At 49.0% G+C, this 19,446-nt stretch overlaps 2 protein-coding genes across 5 annotated transcripts in view; one reads left to right on the top strand and one right to left on the bottom strand.

Moving 5' to 3' along the window:
• Positions 1–420: 420 nt before the first annotated feature.
• On the bottom strand, positions 421–17,928 carry DENND11 (DENN domain containing 11). Its single transcript, XM_042795520.1, has 9 exons — positions 17,673–17,928; positions 11,682–11,781; positions 10,447–10,605; positions 9,603–9,756; positions 9,204–9,342; positions 8,616–8,747; positions 8,276–8,426; positions 7,721–7,789; positions 421–6,668 (listed from the first exon to the last, which is right to left on the bottom strand). Exons 1-9 carry the CDS (start codon positions 17,872–17,874, stop codon positions 6,473–6,475), a joined length of 1,302 nt encoding a protein of 433 aa, XP_042651454.1. The 5' UTR covers positions 17,875–17,928; the 3' UTR covers positions 421–6,472.
• LOC104366393 (WEE2 oocyte meiosis inhibiting kinase) overlaps positions 11,774–19,446 on the top strand; it is a 29,889-nt gene continuing 22,216 nt past the window's right edge. For 2 of the 4 annotated variants that reach the window (XM_042795515.1, XM_032986371.2), the window contains exon 1: positions 11,774–17,172. The gene's annotated coding sequence lies outside the window, so the exon portion shown is untranslated. The remainder of the gene's footprint in view (positions 17,173–19,446) is intronic. The other 2 variants (XM_042795513.1, XM_042795514.1) reach the window with 2 other exon arrangements.

Below are 19,446 nucleotides of genomic sequence, written 5' to 3'. Positions count from 1 at the left end.
TGTCCTTGTCTTTTAAGAGTTTAGGTCTACTTTACCTATGTATAAATCTCACAAAACCTGGGATCTTGGTAGAAATTTGGTTTTGGGGGGAGTAATGCTAAGGAAGTCTGTGAAATGTTGGAATTGCCACATTAAAACAGGTAGTTGGTTATCTACTCTCTCGCAAAATAAATTGAAGATTGGTGATACAAAAGTTCAGATGAAGTTGAAAAATTCCCCGTGTGTATCTGGATATTTATGTTATTTTTTCTCAATCTTGACAGATTCAACAACACGGAGTTCCAGTTAATAATATAGTAGAAATATATTCCTTTGATCAAATTTAGGTATATTGCAGAGAAACAAATTGGAAAATGTCATCATTGACCCAAAGCTCTATGAAGTACATGCAGAAAGACTCCTTAACAAGCCAAATGAGTCTTTTTTTTTGTAAGTATTCCTTTTATTCCCGTGGTAGTATAACACAAACAAGGGCATCCAAGTAACTTTTATTATTCACTGTGTCTGGTTGCTCTTCTCTAATGTAAACAGTGCTCACCACTCCTTCCACAACATACATCCCCTTGAGCCTCAGTACTGTAATTAGTTTTGTTGCTTTTCTGAGCTTTTGTTTATAGCTTTGCTTTAATTGCTGAGAGGAAATACAATTGACTTAGGCAAGGTTACCGGTTGCCCTTCTTATTATAACTTACAAGTTCACATGATTCTGCCTTGCTTACTGGAAGGAAAAAAAAAAAAAAAAAAATCCTTATTTTTCTGATGCGATTGCTGTTTGTACATAGTCCCTGTGTTATACTGTGATCTAGTCTAAGTTCGACTGTTGATTCTTTGCTGTAATCAAAATAAGGACTCAGTGAATTGACTTCCAGCAGCTTTATTAAAGACTGCATCCTGGCTGCATGCTGCTGCAACAGCATCCTCTGCTGGAGACTTGCTACAGGAAAATGCTTTGAAAGGGGAAGTAGGGCTGGTTTTCTGCACTCTGCCAAACTGATTGCTGTCCTTCCCTTGACTATACTGTGGAGAAAGTAATTACCTAAGCTACTGGGGCAAGCGTTCATCCCTTTCCTGACTAAGATCTAGGGGAGTAGAAGCCTGCTAGTTCTTTTTAATAGTTACGCTGGTGCTAGGGCCTGTGTTGTGCTTGCTTTCTTCTGTTCTGCAGCAATTCAGAGTGCCCAGTGGACCCCTGGGTCACTCTCCGAGGAACACGTTGGCTGTGCTCTGCACTTTTTGCTTGCCACAGAGACACCCGGGACTCTGCAGCCACTAGCTCATTCAGAGTGGGGGCAGTTACCACCAACTGAGTTTTCCCTCAGGCTGATGCTTCCCTCATAAAATCAGCAGTGGCTTTTTTCTCAAGTGGCAGGAAAGACAAGGCAGCAGCCATTTCAAAAAGGTAAGCTTTAATTGTATTAAAAAATACCCATGTTTTAGTAAGCAGTTTCTCTACACAGCCACAGGCCTATGGGAGCAACCACACATCTGCAAGATGCAAACAACATCAGAGCTGTTAGAACTACAACCAGCCTGCTGCAAGGGGCGAGACGCTAAGATTTAGCTTCTGATTCATCTGTACCATTTCACAGGGAAAACGACTAATTCTCTTCCATTGTATCAGACGCACAGCTCCCATTGCAATTGATTCCTTGCTTCAGGGTAACCAAGAGCCTCCTTCAGAATTGGTACTGTTAATGCTGTTCTGATGCTCAAGTACCAAGGGTCCTGTGAGACACAGGCCGATACTTAAATATTTGTATCGGCATCAGTTGAGTAGCTTGGATAAATACCATTCATGTAATTTTCCCCTTCCTCTGCAGTTCAGAGGTCTTTCAGTGTGGGGTGGTCCTAGACCTCTGAATTGCAACGTTCAGAGGGGAGGTGTGAGGAAAACATTACATAACATCAGCAGGGGCTGAACCTGCTATCTGCCGTGTTGAGGAAAGGACTCGGGTCTCATGTTTGTCTGACAGCAAGACAAACAACTTTCTTTGTATGAACTCCAAGACAGGAGGCAGGAGTAGAATCCTCAGTCCCGCTCACAGAAACGCTTATCCTGGCTTCAACTTAACAGTCCATTCTAGAAGGGCTTAAAAAACTGTAACATAAACGAAAAGGAAGGATAACAACCTACTGATGGACCAGCCCAAGGCACCTGTTTATTTTAACCACAATTAAACATTCCCATTTGAATGGCGTGTTGCATTAACCAGGACCTGAAATCCTGGCTCACAGGCATTTAGTACCCTCTGTTGTAGACAGACATATCATTCTGTTAAGTCAGTACATTCCAGTCCCTCACAAAAGACATGTTGTCTTCTCCCATAATCACTCGACCACTAGCTTTGGGGGGTGGGGGGCAGAGAGGAGACAGCAACTAACTTAAAAGTACGAGCTGTGATGAGAGAATTTGGGTTGGTATGTGTGCTCTGTACCTTGAGTTTTGCACTAGGACAGAGTGCTCTTGCCCTTCTGCCTCCCAGAGCAAAGCATGCCTGTCCTTCGCATCGTCAGTCACCAAGAGGGCCACTGCTGCTCCTCGCTTTTTGCCCATTAACTTCAGCAGTTCTTAAAATTATAGAAGTATCACAGTAACACCTGCTTTACAGAATAAGCTGTACAGTAAGCTGCTTTCTCTTGAAAAGGTGACGGAACTTTCTTCTGCCTTTAAGGATGCTGGATAGGCAAGCTCATCTCCTGTGACAGACATGACCATGAGCTCTAACATACATTGGAGTAACTGCTTCGTATATGCTAGAAGAGAAGGTGTTAGTACATCTTGAAGACAAATCTGAAATCTAGTTCAGTAAAATGCCTTTCTCCTAGTATCCCTTACGGTTCTTGGTTGTACTTGGCTTCATGCACCTTGGCCTAGCCTTGCACTGAGAAGACTTGCACGATTTAAATATCTGGCGTGGTATCCCTTTGTTCAGATTTAAAACCTAGTTTTTATTTCTTTCCCAAGCTCTACCCTCCAATCCAGATAGTAAAAATTCATTATTTGATTACACGTTTCTACTGCAACTCCAGTTAAGATGCAATTAGGAAGCTCTTGCTCCCCTGTTTAAACTCAAGCATGTACCAGCTAAGAACCTGCAATGGCTGTACCGTGACTTGGGTGTCAGAAGGAACAAACCAGACTCTGTCTGCCAGGGCACAGGACGTTCACGGTTACTGTAACCACCATTCAGCCTGGGCTCTGATCACCAGCAACTGGCCAGAGGCATCACACCGAAGAAATTAAAGGCACCACTGTAAAGGTAAAGTACTTCAAATGGAAAAGAGTATTTTATAGTAATCAGCAATATCCTACCTTATGCCGCACTTTCCTCCCTCTTTTAATTCAAACTGTACCAAGTAACTGTCTCCCTTCCAGCTGCTACATTCAAAACAGCTACTATTAAGTGTCGAGGGGATTTTAACTGTCTGAGCTTAACTGTTTTACCCTGAATTATGTTACCTCTTGGAAAGATTCAGTTAAATTGGTTCCAAACAAAACCAGCCTGCTGAATGAGCCTTCGTGTCCCAAGCTGTAGCCAGTTGTTTGCATGATGTACCCCTCTATCAAGGACTTTCCACACGCAGCGACAATATAAGCAATGTCTGCTAGAAAAGGAGAGCGCGGGTGGAAGGTTCTTTTGCAGCAAATCAAACAAGGAAGGGTTAGGAGAGAGAGAGAAATCTCTTTTGTTCTGTTTTCTGTCTGCCAGCTTCCTAACTTACAGCAGTTACCTGCCAAGGGAGGCTGTGGAGAAGCAAAATTACAAGGAAGAGCAAAATAGGCTGTAGCCCTCCAGCTGGGGTGGCGCGTGGATGCTACTTTTACAGTAATCTGCTTGCTTTGATGCTTCTGCACCCACAGGACTGCTAGCAACTGAAGACCTAGTTTCCGGAAAGCAGAGGTTTGATAAACATCAAATAGTAATTTCAAGAGGTTCTGCTTGGTGGGCTCTAGCAGTGCTGTCTAGCAGACCTGATGTTCTGACAGCTTGTGACCATAGCGCTCTAATGCAGGGGGTTCAAAAGCCTCTGAGTGCAGAGGCTGTAAAATTTCATTGACTAATTAAAGGTTTGCTTCTCTTTAGTTCAGCAAAAGAACTACTGACATCAAAGAGAAGAGAAACTTACTAACAGCTGACCACAGCTAAACTATGTAGCAAACCTCCAAGAAAGTGAAAGGAAGAATTGCTGGAGGCTGGTTCCAGTTCCTTTTTTAATATCTGCAGGAAGTTAAGTAAGTGACAGCAATACAGTGCCAGCTAGACTTCCTCAGGGATCTTCACTGCAAACAGCATGTTAAAACTAAAGGTCAAGTTAGAAAAAAGCATGGAGACTGGGGGTCACTTTCATGCTAGAGGTGTCAGTTTGAAAACAAAGCCTTTTCTTAAGGAAAAGGGACTGGTCTTGCCCTTAAATGATAATCAGCTCTGCATTTTTTCCTCTTTCTCCATTTTTTTTTCCCTAACCTTCTAAGGATGATTATGCTACAGTTGTGGGCAACTGGCAATACAAGCAGCAACATGTTTTCTCCTGTACGAAAACATCCAAAGCCCTGAAAAAGCAGGCAAGGGAGCAACTGCTGAGAGCCAGGCAGGTCACAGGAACGTAATATGCTGAAGCTCATACCAACGAACTGTGCAGTAAGCCTCGCGAGGCCCCTGGTCCCCACCTCACTAAAGCCTCTGAATCCACAGCAAGCAAAACTACCCCTTTGCTGCAGATAACCTTCGAGGCAAAACAGGACCTGCCAGCTTCCTTCCTTCACAGAGGGTCTGCTCAGAGAACACTCGCTTCACCTGTTTTAAGAAGAATTTATCAGGTGAGACTGTGGTGGTTCAGGCTTTGTCTCGTCCTGTAAAACGCAGGATAAATGGATTACATCAGCTAGAGTTTGCATTTCTTACAAACTGCAGCAAGGCTCCAAGGGTGCTGAAGTCTATTATGGGAGAAGCAGTAGCTAATTAGTCATAGCCACAGTTCAGGAAGAACAGTTGGCCTAAAGCTGATGCTACTACTGGCTGAAGGATTTTGCACAAAGCAGTATGTCACACCCAGAACCCACAGTACCATCTTGGATTTCACACGGCGAAGGAATTACTAGTTACTGGGCTAGCCTTCCTGAAGGTAACCACTGGTCCTGCATGAACCGAATCTGATTTTTTTCTACAGCATACAAATAGGAAACGCTGTTCATCTAGTTCTGCAGCTTCTCTGCCTAGGAAAAAAGAAAAAAAAAAGGCTTGCTGGTAGACATTGCTTCTAGCAGCTGTGCCAGTCAAGAATACCAAACTCCCAGGGAGCTTCCTGCAAACTGTGAGGCCGTTGCAGCTGCAAGGTGACATACTGCTCTCTGTCTCACACTGAAAGCCAACGACAGCGGCGGGCAGTGCTGAAGGCTGGTCGACAAAAGGAGGCTCAGCAGACAGTGTTAAAGCAAAGGAGTGACAAGTACCATCTGCTAGAAAGGAAAGGCTAGTGCCGTTAGTTAAAACATACTTATTCAACCCAGCCCAGCCCAGCACCATCTGAGCTGAGGCTGGAGAACATAGTGACTGCGAGGTGGCTCAGTGATGGTGGTCCCTGTTAAATGGGAGACCGTCTTGCTGGTTTGAAGATTTTAAACCAAAGCAGCAGGTGTGATGCAACTGAAAATGAGAGGAAGCAGCAGGAGGGATTAAGCAGAGATGGTGCTCTTCTCCAGCTATGGTAGCAGATAGGTAGGTATAATCTCTGCCCGTTTGTACCACCTGAAGTGCTAGAAGTGAAACCATGCTACTCTGGTAAGCAAAGTCATAAGATCCCGTAGCACCCCCTTATCCCAAACTTGCTTTTGCCATTGAGGAGGAAGGGTGGCTTTATTCCAACTCAGCTGCTAGAAGGTGAGTGAGGCGTGTTTAAAGGAGTCCTGTTTGTTATCATTGGTTTAGCTGTCCCCACCACTAAACGTGGCAGGATAGATGTTTTATGAGACTGGGCCCCCACCAGCCTGTGCTGAAGCCCTCTTCAGTCCCCAAGTGGAAGAGGGGATGATAGGAGGATTTTCCAGTCAACCCTTGAGAGCTCAGTGACAGCATTTCACATTGGTCCCCATGAGACAAAGTGCTTTCCTGAAGTCTTCAGCCCTCAGGTATCCAGGCTAGGCCAAAACCTAGCTATCACTGGCAACAGTGAGGATTGGTGCAAAGGTGCCACTGGTCCTATCTAAACAAAAACAAAAAAAACACGAAAGAGAAAGGGAGACAAAAACAAACAAAAAAAAAAACCTGGAGCAGGTACTCATTGGGAAGTAGAGAGGGAGAAAAAAAAAAAAAAATCACATTTTGTTTTAAAATTATAAATACTTTCCATATAAAGTTACTTAAATAAAGTGAGATCTGTCCAGTGGCTGTGGTGAGTTCCAGTGATCCTCCGAAGCAATGTCTGGTAGTCTTTAAAAAGTGATCTTTGCTCCCCCCTCGCTCTTGCTCTTGATTTAAGTGCAGCAGGGGTTGTCAATGACGAGCATGACATCAATGCCATACACTTCCAGCAGGTCCATAAGGAAACTTCGATCCCCTTGGGGATCCAGGCCCATGCCTCGGGCGTGGTCAGCTGTCAGCGTCTTGTCCTGGCTGGCCGACACCTCCATCAGCGTCTGAAATATGCGGTTGTTCTGCTCCATGAAAAACCTACAGGATAAAGTCAGCTAACGTGATGGCATCGGGCGCCCCAAATGCTATTCTTTATCCATGCACTGAACCCCCTTGAATCACAGATCCCACCTTCTCAAGGTGACACTGTAGTGGTTTTGCATCCGCCCTATGGATCACCCAGAATAAACAAGGACGAAGCAGTGACTTTTAATTTACAGCAGTGCTTCTGTCTGGCTGATTTACAGTAGGCGTGTCACTCCTCAGAAGCAAGCCACGTTATCTGCTAAGGTTTACTTTGTGGTAACCAAGTGGGTACATGAGACCTGTAGCTCCCATAATGCAAAGGAGGAAACTCTTGTCATCCATCTAGTAAGCCACTGGGTAAATAAATTCTCCATTACTGGCACAGACCTGGCAAGTTCTCACCTAGTGCTTTCCTAGGAACGTGCAAGGCTGTTCAGAAGGAGCTCTGATTGCATTTGTGTGGCTCAACGATCAGAGCTCTGCCCTGACAGCCCTTCACACAGTTTCACCACATTACTTCTCATCGGCTGCAGACTAAGAACAATAGCAACAGGCAGTGAAGGTGGTAGAGGTTTTCATCAAATTCCCTACCTGACACTCTACACCCAGTTCTGGGTCCTCTGCCAAGCATAAAGCCAGCCCCATCAATGGGCCAATCCTTCACGCACAGGTCTTATCTCCACGCTGTACCTTCCCCCAGCACAATACAGTGCCTCCTTCCCACAGTCGTTGTCCTTTCCTGAGCCAAAGGTTCTGCCATGAAAAGTCCTATCGTGATTCTATTTTCAAAAACGGGAGGGGATTCTTGCATTTCTGATTTTGTTTTAAAAATTCCCTTCTCCCTCCCAGCCCTTAAGAGACCCCAGTGGAGACTAATATGGCTGCGCCTGGCTTCTCAACTGGAAAGGAAGGTGATCTAAAGAGGAGGAGCCAGTTTGGTTTTTGGATCCCTGGAGGAAGACAGCTGGCTACGGAATTATGCCAAACCAGTGCAACATGAAATCAGTGAAAGAGGCTCCCTAAACCTAACGGTGACCAACTAAGTATTAGAAGTAGCCACTCACAAGATGAAAAGGTCCTCTTCACAGGAGCTACAATCCTCGCCCACTTCTTGAGAATACATTAACATCTGCCTGAGAGAAGGGAGACAGGTTAATTGCACGTATCTACAGTGAACCTCCAAGCATTATGAGAAGACAAGGATTACAACTAAAAACTTCACATCCATTTTCTGGAGACCAGTCAGACTAATACTGTTGTCCCAGTATCTGAGGCAACAGGGTGGTCTTTATAAGGCACTGGAGTAGAAAGCAGCCTGTCTTCAGCTCTGCTACTGATCAGTGGTGAACCAATGGTGAGTCACAACCTCTGGTTCTCTTCCTGCCTTCTATCTGCTCTATCAGCTCCCAGGGGGAGAGACTCTGTGTGTGCAGAGTGCCCAGGGGCTCTCAAATCAGTCAGTTACAGTGGAACGAGAATCTCAAAGAGATGAGCTGAAGCAGTGGGAAACTTAGAAAATACTAAGACAAGAAGGGAAGTACAAAGCAGCAGTGTCCTCTCCATCCCAGGTCACACTGCTCTCCTATCAGGACCAGGAGCACCCAGATGTCTATTATTACCTCTGGTCATTGAGCCGTCTGTACTTCTCCTTGTCAGCATTGTTAATTTTCAGGAGTGGTTGCAGATGCTCATGATGCGTCTTCACATTCTGGTTGTCCACATAGACATCATAGAGATCCCGTTTCTCCTCAAAGATCTTTTCTGTTGTACCTGCCAAAATCCAAGAAGATTCTCAGAGCAGCGTGTTGCTTTCCCAGCAGACCAACTGTTCTCTCCTGCTTCCATAGTTCGTCATTCCATGCACATCCTATTTCTCATCAGTTTTATTCCACAGTCTGGTGTCTCAAGACATTTTGCAGCCTGAAGTTTAAAAAGTCACGCCTAATCCATCATACTTACAGGCCACATACGATACTTCTGTCTCCAGCATTTCTATGTCTGCCACATTCACATAGAAGAATGGTTTGGACTCTGGGACAGTTCCTCCAAGACCAGGCAGAGAAACATTGGCAAGGCAACAGCAGCAATACACTGCGGACAAGAGACGCTTTCAGTAGTCCCCCAAAGGCATTCTGGACCCCACTTACCCAGTTCTCCCACACGCTTCTATGAAAACAACAGTTAGAGCTTTGAAATGCCCCTGAGCACCAGAACTTTGCAAGTGGGGACATCCTGTTTTGGATAGGAAATAGTCAGTTCTCCCGTAGGAATCCCACGTTCTAGATCCTGCAAATTCATTCAGGGCTCTTACTGTCCTGTGTTGACAGGAACTGTCTTTGACAGTGCCAGGTATGTCCTCACCCGCAAGGCCTGAAGAAAAGCATTTTGTAGGAAATAGGTAAATATAGACTGAACTGTATCTTCACAAGGAATGGCTGTGATGGATTTTGACGACCTGCACGATGTCTATCCCCTCAGTACCCACGGGCGGTTCTGCAGTGCTTCAGCCTACTAGATCAGAGCTCTGCAGTGTCCCTGGAAACATACCTCTATAGCAGACAACTCCAACTGGGGGCGGTGAAAATATCAATATGCGCTTGCGCAGCAGGGCAAACTTCCAGAGGACAAGGATCTGCTCACCAAAGAATTTGATGAACTGAGACATGCAGCCAGCAGGGTGTGTGATCTGCAGGTGGAGGGAAAGGGAAGAAAACAGCTCAGAGGTGAAACAGGGACACACGCACAGATGCTAAGTCTAAATGTGGGAGCGAGACCAGCACACAGCAATGACAGAGAACTGCGGCTTGTAACAGTCCAAGCAAGAAAATCTTATCTAAAGCAGCCTGCAAAGCTCTGGAGTGACTGCTTACATAAAGAAATATGAGATACCAGCAAGGAGCAGCAGCATGCTGCACATTTCTGCAAGCCCCGGAGCACCCGCCTCACCTTCATCTCTGGGTACATGTATCTGTGGATGGAAGGCAACCAGTGGACAGGTTGCTGAGAGGTGGGGGTGCTCTTGCTGTCGGGGAGAACTCCTTTCTTGTCGTCATAGAAAGCCTCTAGATGGGAGTAGTGCCCTGGCATCTCCAGCTGGTGTCTGGAAAAGAAAGGAGAAAAGGGGAGATCTGTAGTGTCTCCAGGCAATATTTATTTAGTGTTTTGCCCCCAGACAACATCTGCTTTCCCAGCTAGCAAAGGAGCTCTGGGTGCCTCAGTGGCACAGACTTACCCAGGAAAGCAGCCAAAGCACCAGGAGTAACACCAGCTTTCAGTGCAGCCGGGGAACACGGGCAGGACTGAAGCAGGCAGCGAGCCGACGTACGCGTAGTACTGACCTCGTTTTACATCTGCTCAGGTAGGAACAGCTCTCTTTTCTACCATCACCATTTTCCCTGCCAGGCCCACTCAACACAGCTGAAGCACCCACCTAGCCAGGATCACCACTGTAGGTTTAGAAGCCTCTTGGTGAGCCCCTAGTAAAATGATTTTCAGAAGGAGAAATGGGGAACTTCTTGTTCTCTCAGCTCTCCCCTTGACCTTACGTCCGCGCAAAATAAGCAGGGGGGGTTTGGATAGCATTTGACTAGCCTGCTAGCAACGAACAGACTTCTGCTAATCAGTTCTTTGTCTCCTTCCCGTTGTGAACCTGTATCTCTTTCTGGAGAAGGAGTCATTCAAGGAAATTGCAGCTCAGCTTTGTAGCCAAATGCTCACTCGCGCCTAAAACCGCTCGCCATCGAGGGAAGGTTACCTCTCCCAGGCCAGTCCCGTTCCCAAGGGAACTTACCTGACCTGGTTCTCCAGGAAGTGCATGTACCTATACAGCAGGGTGTAGGAAGGGGAGAGAATCCCCACGGACTTCATGCGGGCACCGCGCTCTAACTCGCTCTCCACAGGCATGTTGGCAAAGCAGGCCAGGCCAAAACAGAGCCCTTTCCGGAAATAACTGGAGACAAATGTTTGACAGAAGGGTTGATGTTAAAAAGAGGGCAAGGGAAGAAGGTTAGCTGACCGCTAAAAATATTGACTGTGAACACAGTTCCTTCTTTAAGGAACCCCCTCAAACCCCACCCTCTCTGAAGGGCTGAGGACAAACCTTGGGTGTCCTAGTCTTCTCGGGAAGAAGAGAGGACATTTAAGGCAAGAGTCCCCAGGCGTTCCCACTAAAGCCCGTACCAGCCACGTCACAGGCTGGTGAGGAATGCAAGTAAGGAAAGGACTTGGAAGGCAGGCCAGCAGAGGATGCAGGACCCAGCTGTCACAGTGCCCTTTTTCCAAGGAAAAAAAGCCTGCAGTGCCTGAAGTTTTCTTAGTATAGTCTAGCTACCTAAGTCGTATTTCGGGTACCAGCACCCACAGAAAGCATACTCTAGCTGAGTGCAAGGGTTCAGTTCACGTGCCTTTGAGAAGGCAACTGTTATTCCTGGCCAAAAGGAATTGTGACACTGCAATTCGTTGCAAAACATTGCTGCATTGCGACACTGAGTAAAAGAATGGGAACGCAGAAAGTTCCTAGCTTATGTCTTGCCACTGAAGGAAGGAGCTAGCAAAGGAGAAAGTGAGCAAGGCCTGTTAATCACGTGTAAAGGATCCAAAAGCACTGGCAGAATTAAGAACCTTTTTCTTAGTCCAGTTCCTGCAAAGTCCTTCCCATTTCAGTTCTGCCATTCTTTCCCCTTCAGCCTAGGCCCCTGCTGGCAGTCCCAATAGTGGCAGTGCAGTGTGATTTGCCCAGTATGCATTAAAATTTGCACACCACTGAGAAGCTGGCCTGCCCCATTCACCAGTTGGCCTCCACAGCCAAAGCTGTCAAACAGCAGATCCCCACAGCTAGCTGGTACTTGAGATGGTGTTGAGAGCATCTGAAGTGTCTTTGACTCGGCTAGATGCAGTTTAGCAGCATGTTTTTGCAGGAACTTCACTTCATAGATGGTATTTTTCTTGCATGTTCTGAGTTGAGGGATGGTGGTATAGACGTACGGCTAAGAGAAAGAAGCAGTGATGTAGCTCAGAGATACTCACATGAAATCTGACTGGATTTTGTGGGACCCGCTTGCCATGGATTTGAATTCCACACCTTCCAAATCAATATCTTGGGGTAAACACCACTCCACCATGTTGCCTGCAGAGAAGCAAATTTACTTGGGTAAACTTGAACACAGTACTCATTTCTAAAGGGCAAACACCAGCGACAGCAAGTTGTTGCTTTTACGTCACCGGGATGCCAGTAACAGTGCACTGACGCGACTCTCGAACCACTAAACCATCACAGACAGTAGCTGACATACTATACTCCGCACATCTCTTGCAAATGTTACTTGTTGCAGCACAACACCCAGATATTGCAGGACTTCTGGAGCTGTTTCTGAAGCTGGTGCTATCTCCTGGGTTTATCCTTTATAAGCTTAATCACAGAGCAGCTACAATTTTACCTGACAGTAGATAAGCTATGGTATTAGCCCTGTTCCACTCGGGCTGTCTGTATCTTCTAGAGATCTGCTAAAGAGTACCTGCTCTAGAAAGAACCCAAAGTACAGACTGCTGCCCTTCAGGACGAGTTTCTGCGATAGCTCATACCACCATCAATAATGCCCTTTCCCTGTGTTTAGCAGGGCTGGTCAAGCAGGAACCCCTAAGCCAGCATCCCAATGATCACTACTTCCCTGGAATCTCTCGTATTTTGGTTTGGGGCAGAAGGAGTTAGCTGAAGCTTTATACGAAGGCTGAGGTGATCCAAATACCGCAACGTGTTTGTGCATGCTAGAATAAGCAAACAAAAAAGCACATAAATTACAGGCTAGATGGAGATTAGCAAGCATCTGTCACCTGCCAACCCTACCAGAAAGCACACAGTTGTTTGGTGGGAAAGGCCACCTGACGAGCCTGATCCTGGAACAGATGATATCAGAGAAGTCACAAGGAGTCCCTAAAGCCAATGAAGTCCTGCTCTGCTGCTGGCAAGTTTACCCCGGACAAAAAGGGGGGACTTCTCATGCTTCCCCATGCCAGCACTTCACCCGCCCATCTGCACGCTCCCACTGCACCGCGATGTGCTCCAGGTTTACCCACCGAGTTTCTGTTCCCTGTCAGTCTGCCCACAGCAACAGCATTGGAAGTAACGTGGCTTCGTTTTAAAAACAAAGCAAACAAGTGTTCTTCAGTATAATGCAATGGCAGATGCAGCGTGAAGACGCTTTCTACTGGTACAGTCCTTCCACCACCCTTCGGGGTAAGCATCCCAGCTGTGCTTGCACAGAGTACATTTGGGAGGGCCTTAAACTCAGCTGAGCCTTTTAAAGATATTTAAATATGAGGCCTTATTTCTGAAGCCTGTCTTTTGTGTTATTACTCATACTGTACAAGTATATGCATGCACTCTCGCACAGGAATTGGGCTTAGCTACTGACATTTAAATAAGCTATTTTTCGTCTCGCATAGATCCTGTCTTCAGCAGACCTCCCCCAACCTGCCTGGCAAGGACTTTGAGAAAACAACAGAGTTAAGCGTGGCAACAGGAGAACTTTTGCATCCAACTAGCCACTTCTAGTCCACAAGCAGATCTCTCCCGCAGAGCCGGGCTGGCTGGGGAACTGCGGCAGCCTCGTGACCCCGAGCACAGCTCTGGGCAATCGCACGGGAAACCACAGAGCTCTGCTCTAAAGCATCTTCGCCTCTGAGGCGTGTGAAAGGCTGGCAGAGAACGCCGGTGACATCATGTCAGCCTGCGCGGTCCCCTGTAGGTTTTGCATATTATATATAGACGTTGGCTTTTGTTGTTTGGGGTTTTTTGTGCGTGTGTGTATGTGCGTGTGGTTTTTTGTTTGTTTTTTTTTTTTTTTTTAAAAAAAAAGGTACAAGATCCTTCCTTGAAAGAGTGAGGAAGTCAACTCTTAAGACTGTTGCCTCCTAACCACAAAATTATGGTTAAGGCCGGATCTGCTTTTAAGTCTTGCGTCGCAAGAATCACTTACTGGTCATTACCTACAGATTAATAGATCAATACGCAAGAGCGCTGTCAAGCAAAGGAAACTATCTGACTTTGTTCAGTTTAGTCACAAACACTACTGTCAGGTAAAATATCCACTACAGAGGTGTTGAAGTGGACATGGCCCAAACAATGTCTGTTCTGCAGCAGTAAATAAGGAAAAGATGCCTTGAAACAGATCCTTACCCTCCGTGTAACCACAAAACCAACTCGCAGATCGCACAGCTATATATATATTTTTTTTTTTTTTTCCTCTGGGATCTGTCACAAGCAACCCACACCTGCACTCCTGGCCGTTCCTCACAGCACCTTTCCCTATGAACGTATGGGCGACGTGGCAGTCAGAGAACAAACGCAGACGTTAAAAAAAAAAAAAAAAAAAAAAAAAGTCAGTCTGGTGAAACAGTAGAGCAAACAAAGGAGAGACTTCACCCAGGCGCGACAGCGACTGCCAACATGCCCAAGAAACTGGAGGAAGGAGGAGGGAGCAATGCTGTAGAAAAACAGGAAGCATTGCCCTTCCCCGCATGGAAAGCGGCTCTCGCGCACACGGGAAACTTTCCAAGTGAGAGCCACCCAGTGCTGGAGAGCGGGCGAGTGGTTTCACTGAGAGTCAGATCTGGAGATCCCTTGGGAGGTACGTTCCAGCTCCAGGCCAGCTCAGAACCGGCTCTCTCAGTTTCTGGTGTGCAATGTTAAGGATGTTCTTCCTTTTTCTCTTGTATTTCGTCTCCCCTGGATTTTCACATCCTTACGGAAGTGATGATGGCACTAGCATTCGGTGGTCATCACCTGGCCCCCCGCACCATTAGATGTTTCCCAAGATCTTTAGGGTCCCCAGCTGTGCAATGCTACGTTGTGGCAGGACACAAGAAGCACAAAGTGTGACCTAGCTGCCACACTGGCTCTGTTTCTTGTATGGAAGAAATGCAGGACAGAAAAACAGAATATTTGCATGTTCACTGGTGCAAAACGTATTACTTCTCTCTCTTCCCTCCTCACCTCCCTCCATTGTTCACATCACCCTTTAAGCCAACAGGCTTGTGAGACCTCCACAAGGTTGACTATCATCATCTCCACCACAGAAAAAGGGCTAAGAAGGTTCCACCTCTTTTTGACTACGCTGATCCAAAAGAATTGATGTGGCTGTGGACTTTGTTTCAGCATTCTTTATCTCCCTCCCAAAGCAAAATTTATTGCTCTATTTTTTTTTTTTTTTTTTCACTTGCTTTACCCAAGACAAGTATAAGCCTCGGAAAGCACATGTGCTTGAACCTAATGCTGAGTAAGTCACACCTACCAGATGTATCCCCACTGTCGCCCAAGATAATGTTGGGTCTTCTGTTATTACCTCCCCAAGGGAACACCCACGTGAGGAAATTCAGCAGCCGCACTAAAGCCCCTTGTGACCGTGCTCTTTAAGGGGCAGCATTTGTGCAGACCTGATGCTCACGCTTTTTGAAGCGTCAGAGCAATTCCCAACTCATCACTCCCCGAAGGAGGGGACTTCCAAAGGGCAGGGAGAAAGGAGAAGATGCCACGGCTGGCTCCCGGGCTGCCACCGTTCTGCACTCAACTGACAGTTCACTTTCTGCATTAGTGCAAGGGCCGTCTTTGTAACAGCGGTGGAAAGAGCTCCTTCTCCAGTGCCACAAGGTTCACCGTGCTGGCGGTGAGGACAGCACCGCTGATTTAGAAGCTGCCTCTGGCTCTTATGTTTGGCCCCTCACACGAGCATCAGCAGAGTCCCAGGGAGGAGGCGTTTATTGAGGAGACGTTACTTGGCATAACTACCTTCCCAGCCACCAGCAGAAATTCTGCCTTTCACGTGCCTCCCGAGCAAGCTACCAAAGGGGCTCTGCTGTACTTTTCCTAGGCAGGATCGAGCAGGTTTCCAGCTCAGGCACTGACTGGAGGATCTCCTTTAAGTCACACACAAGGACCAGATAGCCTTACGAGCATTACAGAAGTCCTTCATGCCATCTGACGTGGTTGACCCAGGAATTCCCATCTCCTCTTTCCGAACCTAGCAAGTTCACACCACTGCAGCAGCTTCAAGTTCTTTTTCCCACGTCCCCACCCTCCGTAGGCCACTTTGCCTTCCACCTGTGAAGCTGACACTTGTTGAGGTGTTCCTCACGGTCCTATCGTGCTCCTTACTTTCAGCATCCGCGTCGAGTAGCAGCAGGAGGCTGAATCTTCCTGGACTTGACAGACTCCTCCAAGGCTGATGACACCCAGCATTAACTGCACATCAGATGCGAGAAGCGCTGTTTTCCAACTTTCCTTGGACTTCATTCAAAGCAACAGCTGGTTCAAACAAACTCCTGAGAAAGCTCAGCTTTCTGCCAACCAAGAAAATCTCACCATTTCATAGAAGGCATATGCTCTCAGATTGAAAGACAACCTGCTGTTGCCGCAGTCATCCGGACTCTTCCATGTTTTGGATACTTATGAGAAACACCTCCCCTTTCCATCTCCTGTTGGAAAGATGACATCCATTCTCATTTCCAAGTCTGATCAGTCAAGAGCCTCTGACTCTGGACTGAAGACACCTCTCCCTGGTGCAGCCTGAAACAAGCAACTTCTTGAAAGCCCTTTGGTGTTTCAGGACATAGTGGCCACGCTGCATGGCAGTGTGCATTTCTGACAGCACGTCACGCTCGGGTCTCCGTTCTCTTCACTACTTCTGCAGGATTTTCAGTTCAAGACCGAGATTCGGTCTTCACTGTCAGGGCCCTCTTGTGAGCACGATGACAGCTGCCTCCCCCTTCCACTGAAGAACCCCAACACGCTTCACAGAGCTTTCCTGTCTCTAGCACTTCTGCTCTGGATTTGCTAAGAAAGTGTCTGTCTGCAGAGGAAAGAAGCGCTTGCTCCCAGATCTCGATGCAAATGGGCTCCTGCACCTCCCAAGCTATTTCCTAAACTTCCTGATTGTACCGAGACTTTCAGCTATGCCTCACTCTTGCCTTTGCACCTCAGGTTGGTGTCAAAAGACCCAATGAGCTGTCTCGGGACATCAGACCCCTAAGCACAGTACCTGTGTCAACAGATGCGAGGCGGTTGCTAACTTCCTATCTGTGTCATAACATCCTGTTTTGTGGACACCGCCAGAGCAGCAAGACCAAGAAAACAAAGTGAAGAATGTTTTCTGAAATCCCGGTTTGCAGACTTGAAGTTAATAACCTGTCAGTAAGGGAAGTGCTAACAACGCCAAAGCCCCGGCGGTGCCACGGGAGGTGGATATGGCAACGAAAGGTGGAAAAGACATTCCCTTGCCCCTCTCCTCTGCCCTCCTGGATCGCAGCACTCCAAAGCGCTACGAGCCCCAGAGATCCCACCAGAGGCCAGCCCCTAAACACCCAGGCCACCGAGAAATACGCAGCCGAGCTGCTGCTGGGGATCATGCCCCGGGTGCCCGCCAGATTTACGCCCGCCGTAACCACCACCCATCGCCCACAGTCTGCCGGCAGGCCAACGCCGCGCCGCGGAGACCGCAGGCTGCTCTCGAGATGCTGCCAACAGGCTGGTGCCCCTCGGGCTGCGCTGGGCAGAGGCTCAGCGGGGGCGCAGGGGGGGGGGGGGTGTCCCAGTCGCCGTCCCCAAAATCCCGGTCGCGTGTCCCGCGGTGGAGCAGAGCTACGGGGTCACCGGCTCTCCCCGCAGCGGCACCTTCCTCCCGTCGCAAGTCGTCGGCGGGATGGGGGCCAAATGCCAACGCCGGCACTCCCCCTCCTTCCTTACTCCCCGTTTTCGGCAAACCCCCTCGGGGGACGGGCGGCCGCGCCGTGAAGCGGCGGTCTCCCGTGGGGGGGAGCAGAGGGAAGGCAGCCCGGCTCCCGCAGGCCGCTTTCCACCGGGCTCCGGCGACGCTGCCCTCCGAGGGAGCGGTCCCCGCGGGAGGAGGGATGCCCAGCAGCCCGGCCCCGACCCGCATCCATCTTACGCCAGCGGCACCGGGAGCCCCAGGCCCGGCCACCGCAGGCCCCGGCCCGTCCCGCCGCCCGCCCCCCGGCGCCCCTCACCCGTGCGGGGGTCGAAGGTGACCACGAAGACGGCCACAATCTGGTCCTCCTCCGCCTCCGCCCGCGGCGGCCCCGCGCCGCCCCACGGAGCCGCGCTCCAGCCGCCGCCGCCGCCCCCCGCCTCGGCCGCGGGTGGCGGCGCTGACACGGCGGGGCCCTCGGCCCAGAAGAGCAGCGGCGCCTCGTCGGTGCGCTCCACCATGGCGGCGGCGCCGAGCCGAGCCGAGCCGAGCCGAGCCGAGCCGAGCCGAGCCGAGCCGAGCCGAGCCGAGCCGAGCCCCGCCGCACCGGCCGCCGGCGGGGGGGGCGGCTCCGGGGCGGGGACGCGGGAGGACACGCCCCCCCACCACCCACCCGCCGCGGAAGGGGGCGTGGCCGGCCCCCCGAAGGGGCGGGGTTTGCCGCGGAGGAGGCGGGGCGTGCCGCGGCGGTCGGGGAGGCGGTACTGGCGGTGGGCTGGGAACCAGCGGGGGGGGGGGGGGGGGGGGTCGCGACTGCTGTGCCCTCCGCTGCCAGCCCCCCCGGGGGAGCACCGGAGGATTGGGGGGCTCCCCAAGACAAATGCACCGCGCCTCCCCCTGCTTCACCCCCTCCCGGGGGGGGGGGCAGAGCCGGCTGCCTGCCCTGGGTCCCCCAGCCTGTCACCCCAATGCGGACCGGCTGCCTTTTTGAGCAGGAACGCTAAGGGGGGGTCGGGGGGGACACCCACCCTCTGGAGGCCATTCCTAGCAGGTGAGCCGAGGGAGGCAAGCAGAGCAGCCTCATGGCCAGGAACGGGGCTGTCTCCTGCACCCCCAGATTGCTGCCATGGAAGCTGCAAGCCCCAGATCTGGAAGAGTCGGTGATACCGATCCAGGATATACTGAGGGGTGGGTGGGTGTGAGTGTGTGTGTGTGTATATAAATATACACACACATATGTATTTATATACGCGCTATAGAAGGATGTGAAACAGTTTCCAGAGGAACAGGGAGAATCAGCTTGAGACTGAAAGATGGAGACACAAGCAGGACCAAGGCATCCACGGGCAGCCAGCTTCTGTGTAATTACCATCCCCATTACGCTACCACCAATGTCATTAAGCATCATTAGGTTTAACTCCGTTCCCTAGGACTTTCTGATTAATTGGATTACCCAATTAAGCGGGCCACAATTAAAAGGAAGATATTGTTATAAAAGCCTTAATTGTCTAACTTCTGTCCTATTGAGCAGCTCTTGAGTGTTCAATACGCCATTAAGAAACTCATCAGCCAGTTTTCTCAACAGTGGGGTTTGGGTTTTTTCTCTTTTTTTGGTAACATTAGCATCCATTTGCTGTGAGCTTCATTACAGACAGCTCCAACACTGAGTGGGCATTTCGTTTCGCAAAGCCCATGCACAAGCTTACTTTGCAGAGCTATAAACTGGAGTAGGTGGTGTTCAGCAGATGGAGTTTTTCATGGAAGGTGACTGGTGAAGAAAAAAAACCAACAAACCCTGCACAATATTTTGTTACTCTATAAAGAAAAGTCAGAGTCTGCAAATAGTTGGCCACATGCTTCGCTTTAACCATACAGACAGTGCCAACCTTCATTTTGAGTAATATTTTTGAGTGTTGGTGATGCTAAAGTGGCATCTCATTTTTCTCCTCTCCTCCACCCCCCACAGTGGTGCTGGCACGAATGTCAGCCTGTCCCCCAGCGATCTAGGCAAGGGAAAGAAATCCCAAATAAAAAATTCCTCGGCCACCCGCGTGGGCTGTTTGTGGTGCTGAGCCGCTCCTGGTCCCCTTTGC

Source organism: Tyto alba, unplaced genomic scaffold, assembly GCF_018691265.1.
Source record: "Tyto alba isolate M040663 unplaced genomic scaffold, T.alba_DEE_v4.0 Super-Scaffold_21, whole genome shotgun sequence".
Lineage (NCBI taxonomy): Eukaryota > Metazoa > Chordata > Aves > Strigiformes > Tytonidae > Tyto > Tyto alba.
This window is presented reverse-complemented; position numbering and strand designations above follow the sequence as displayed.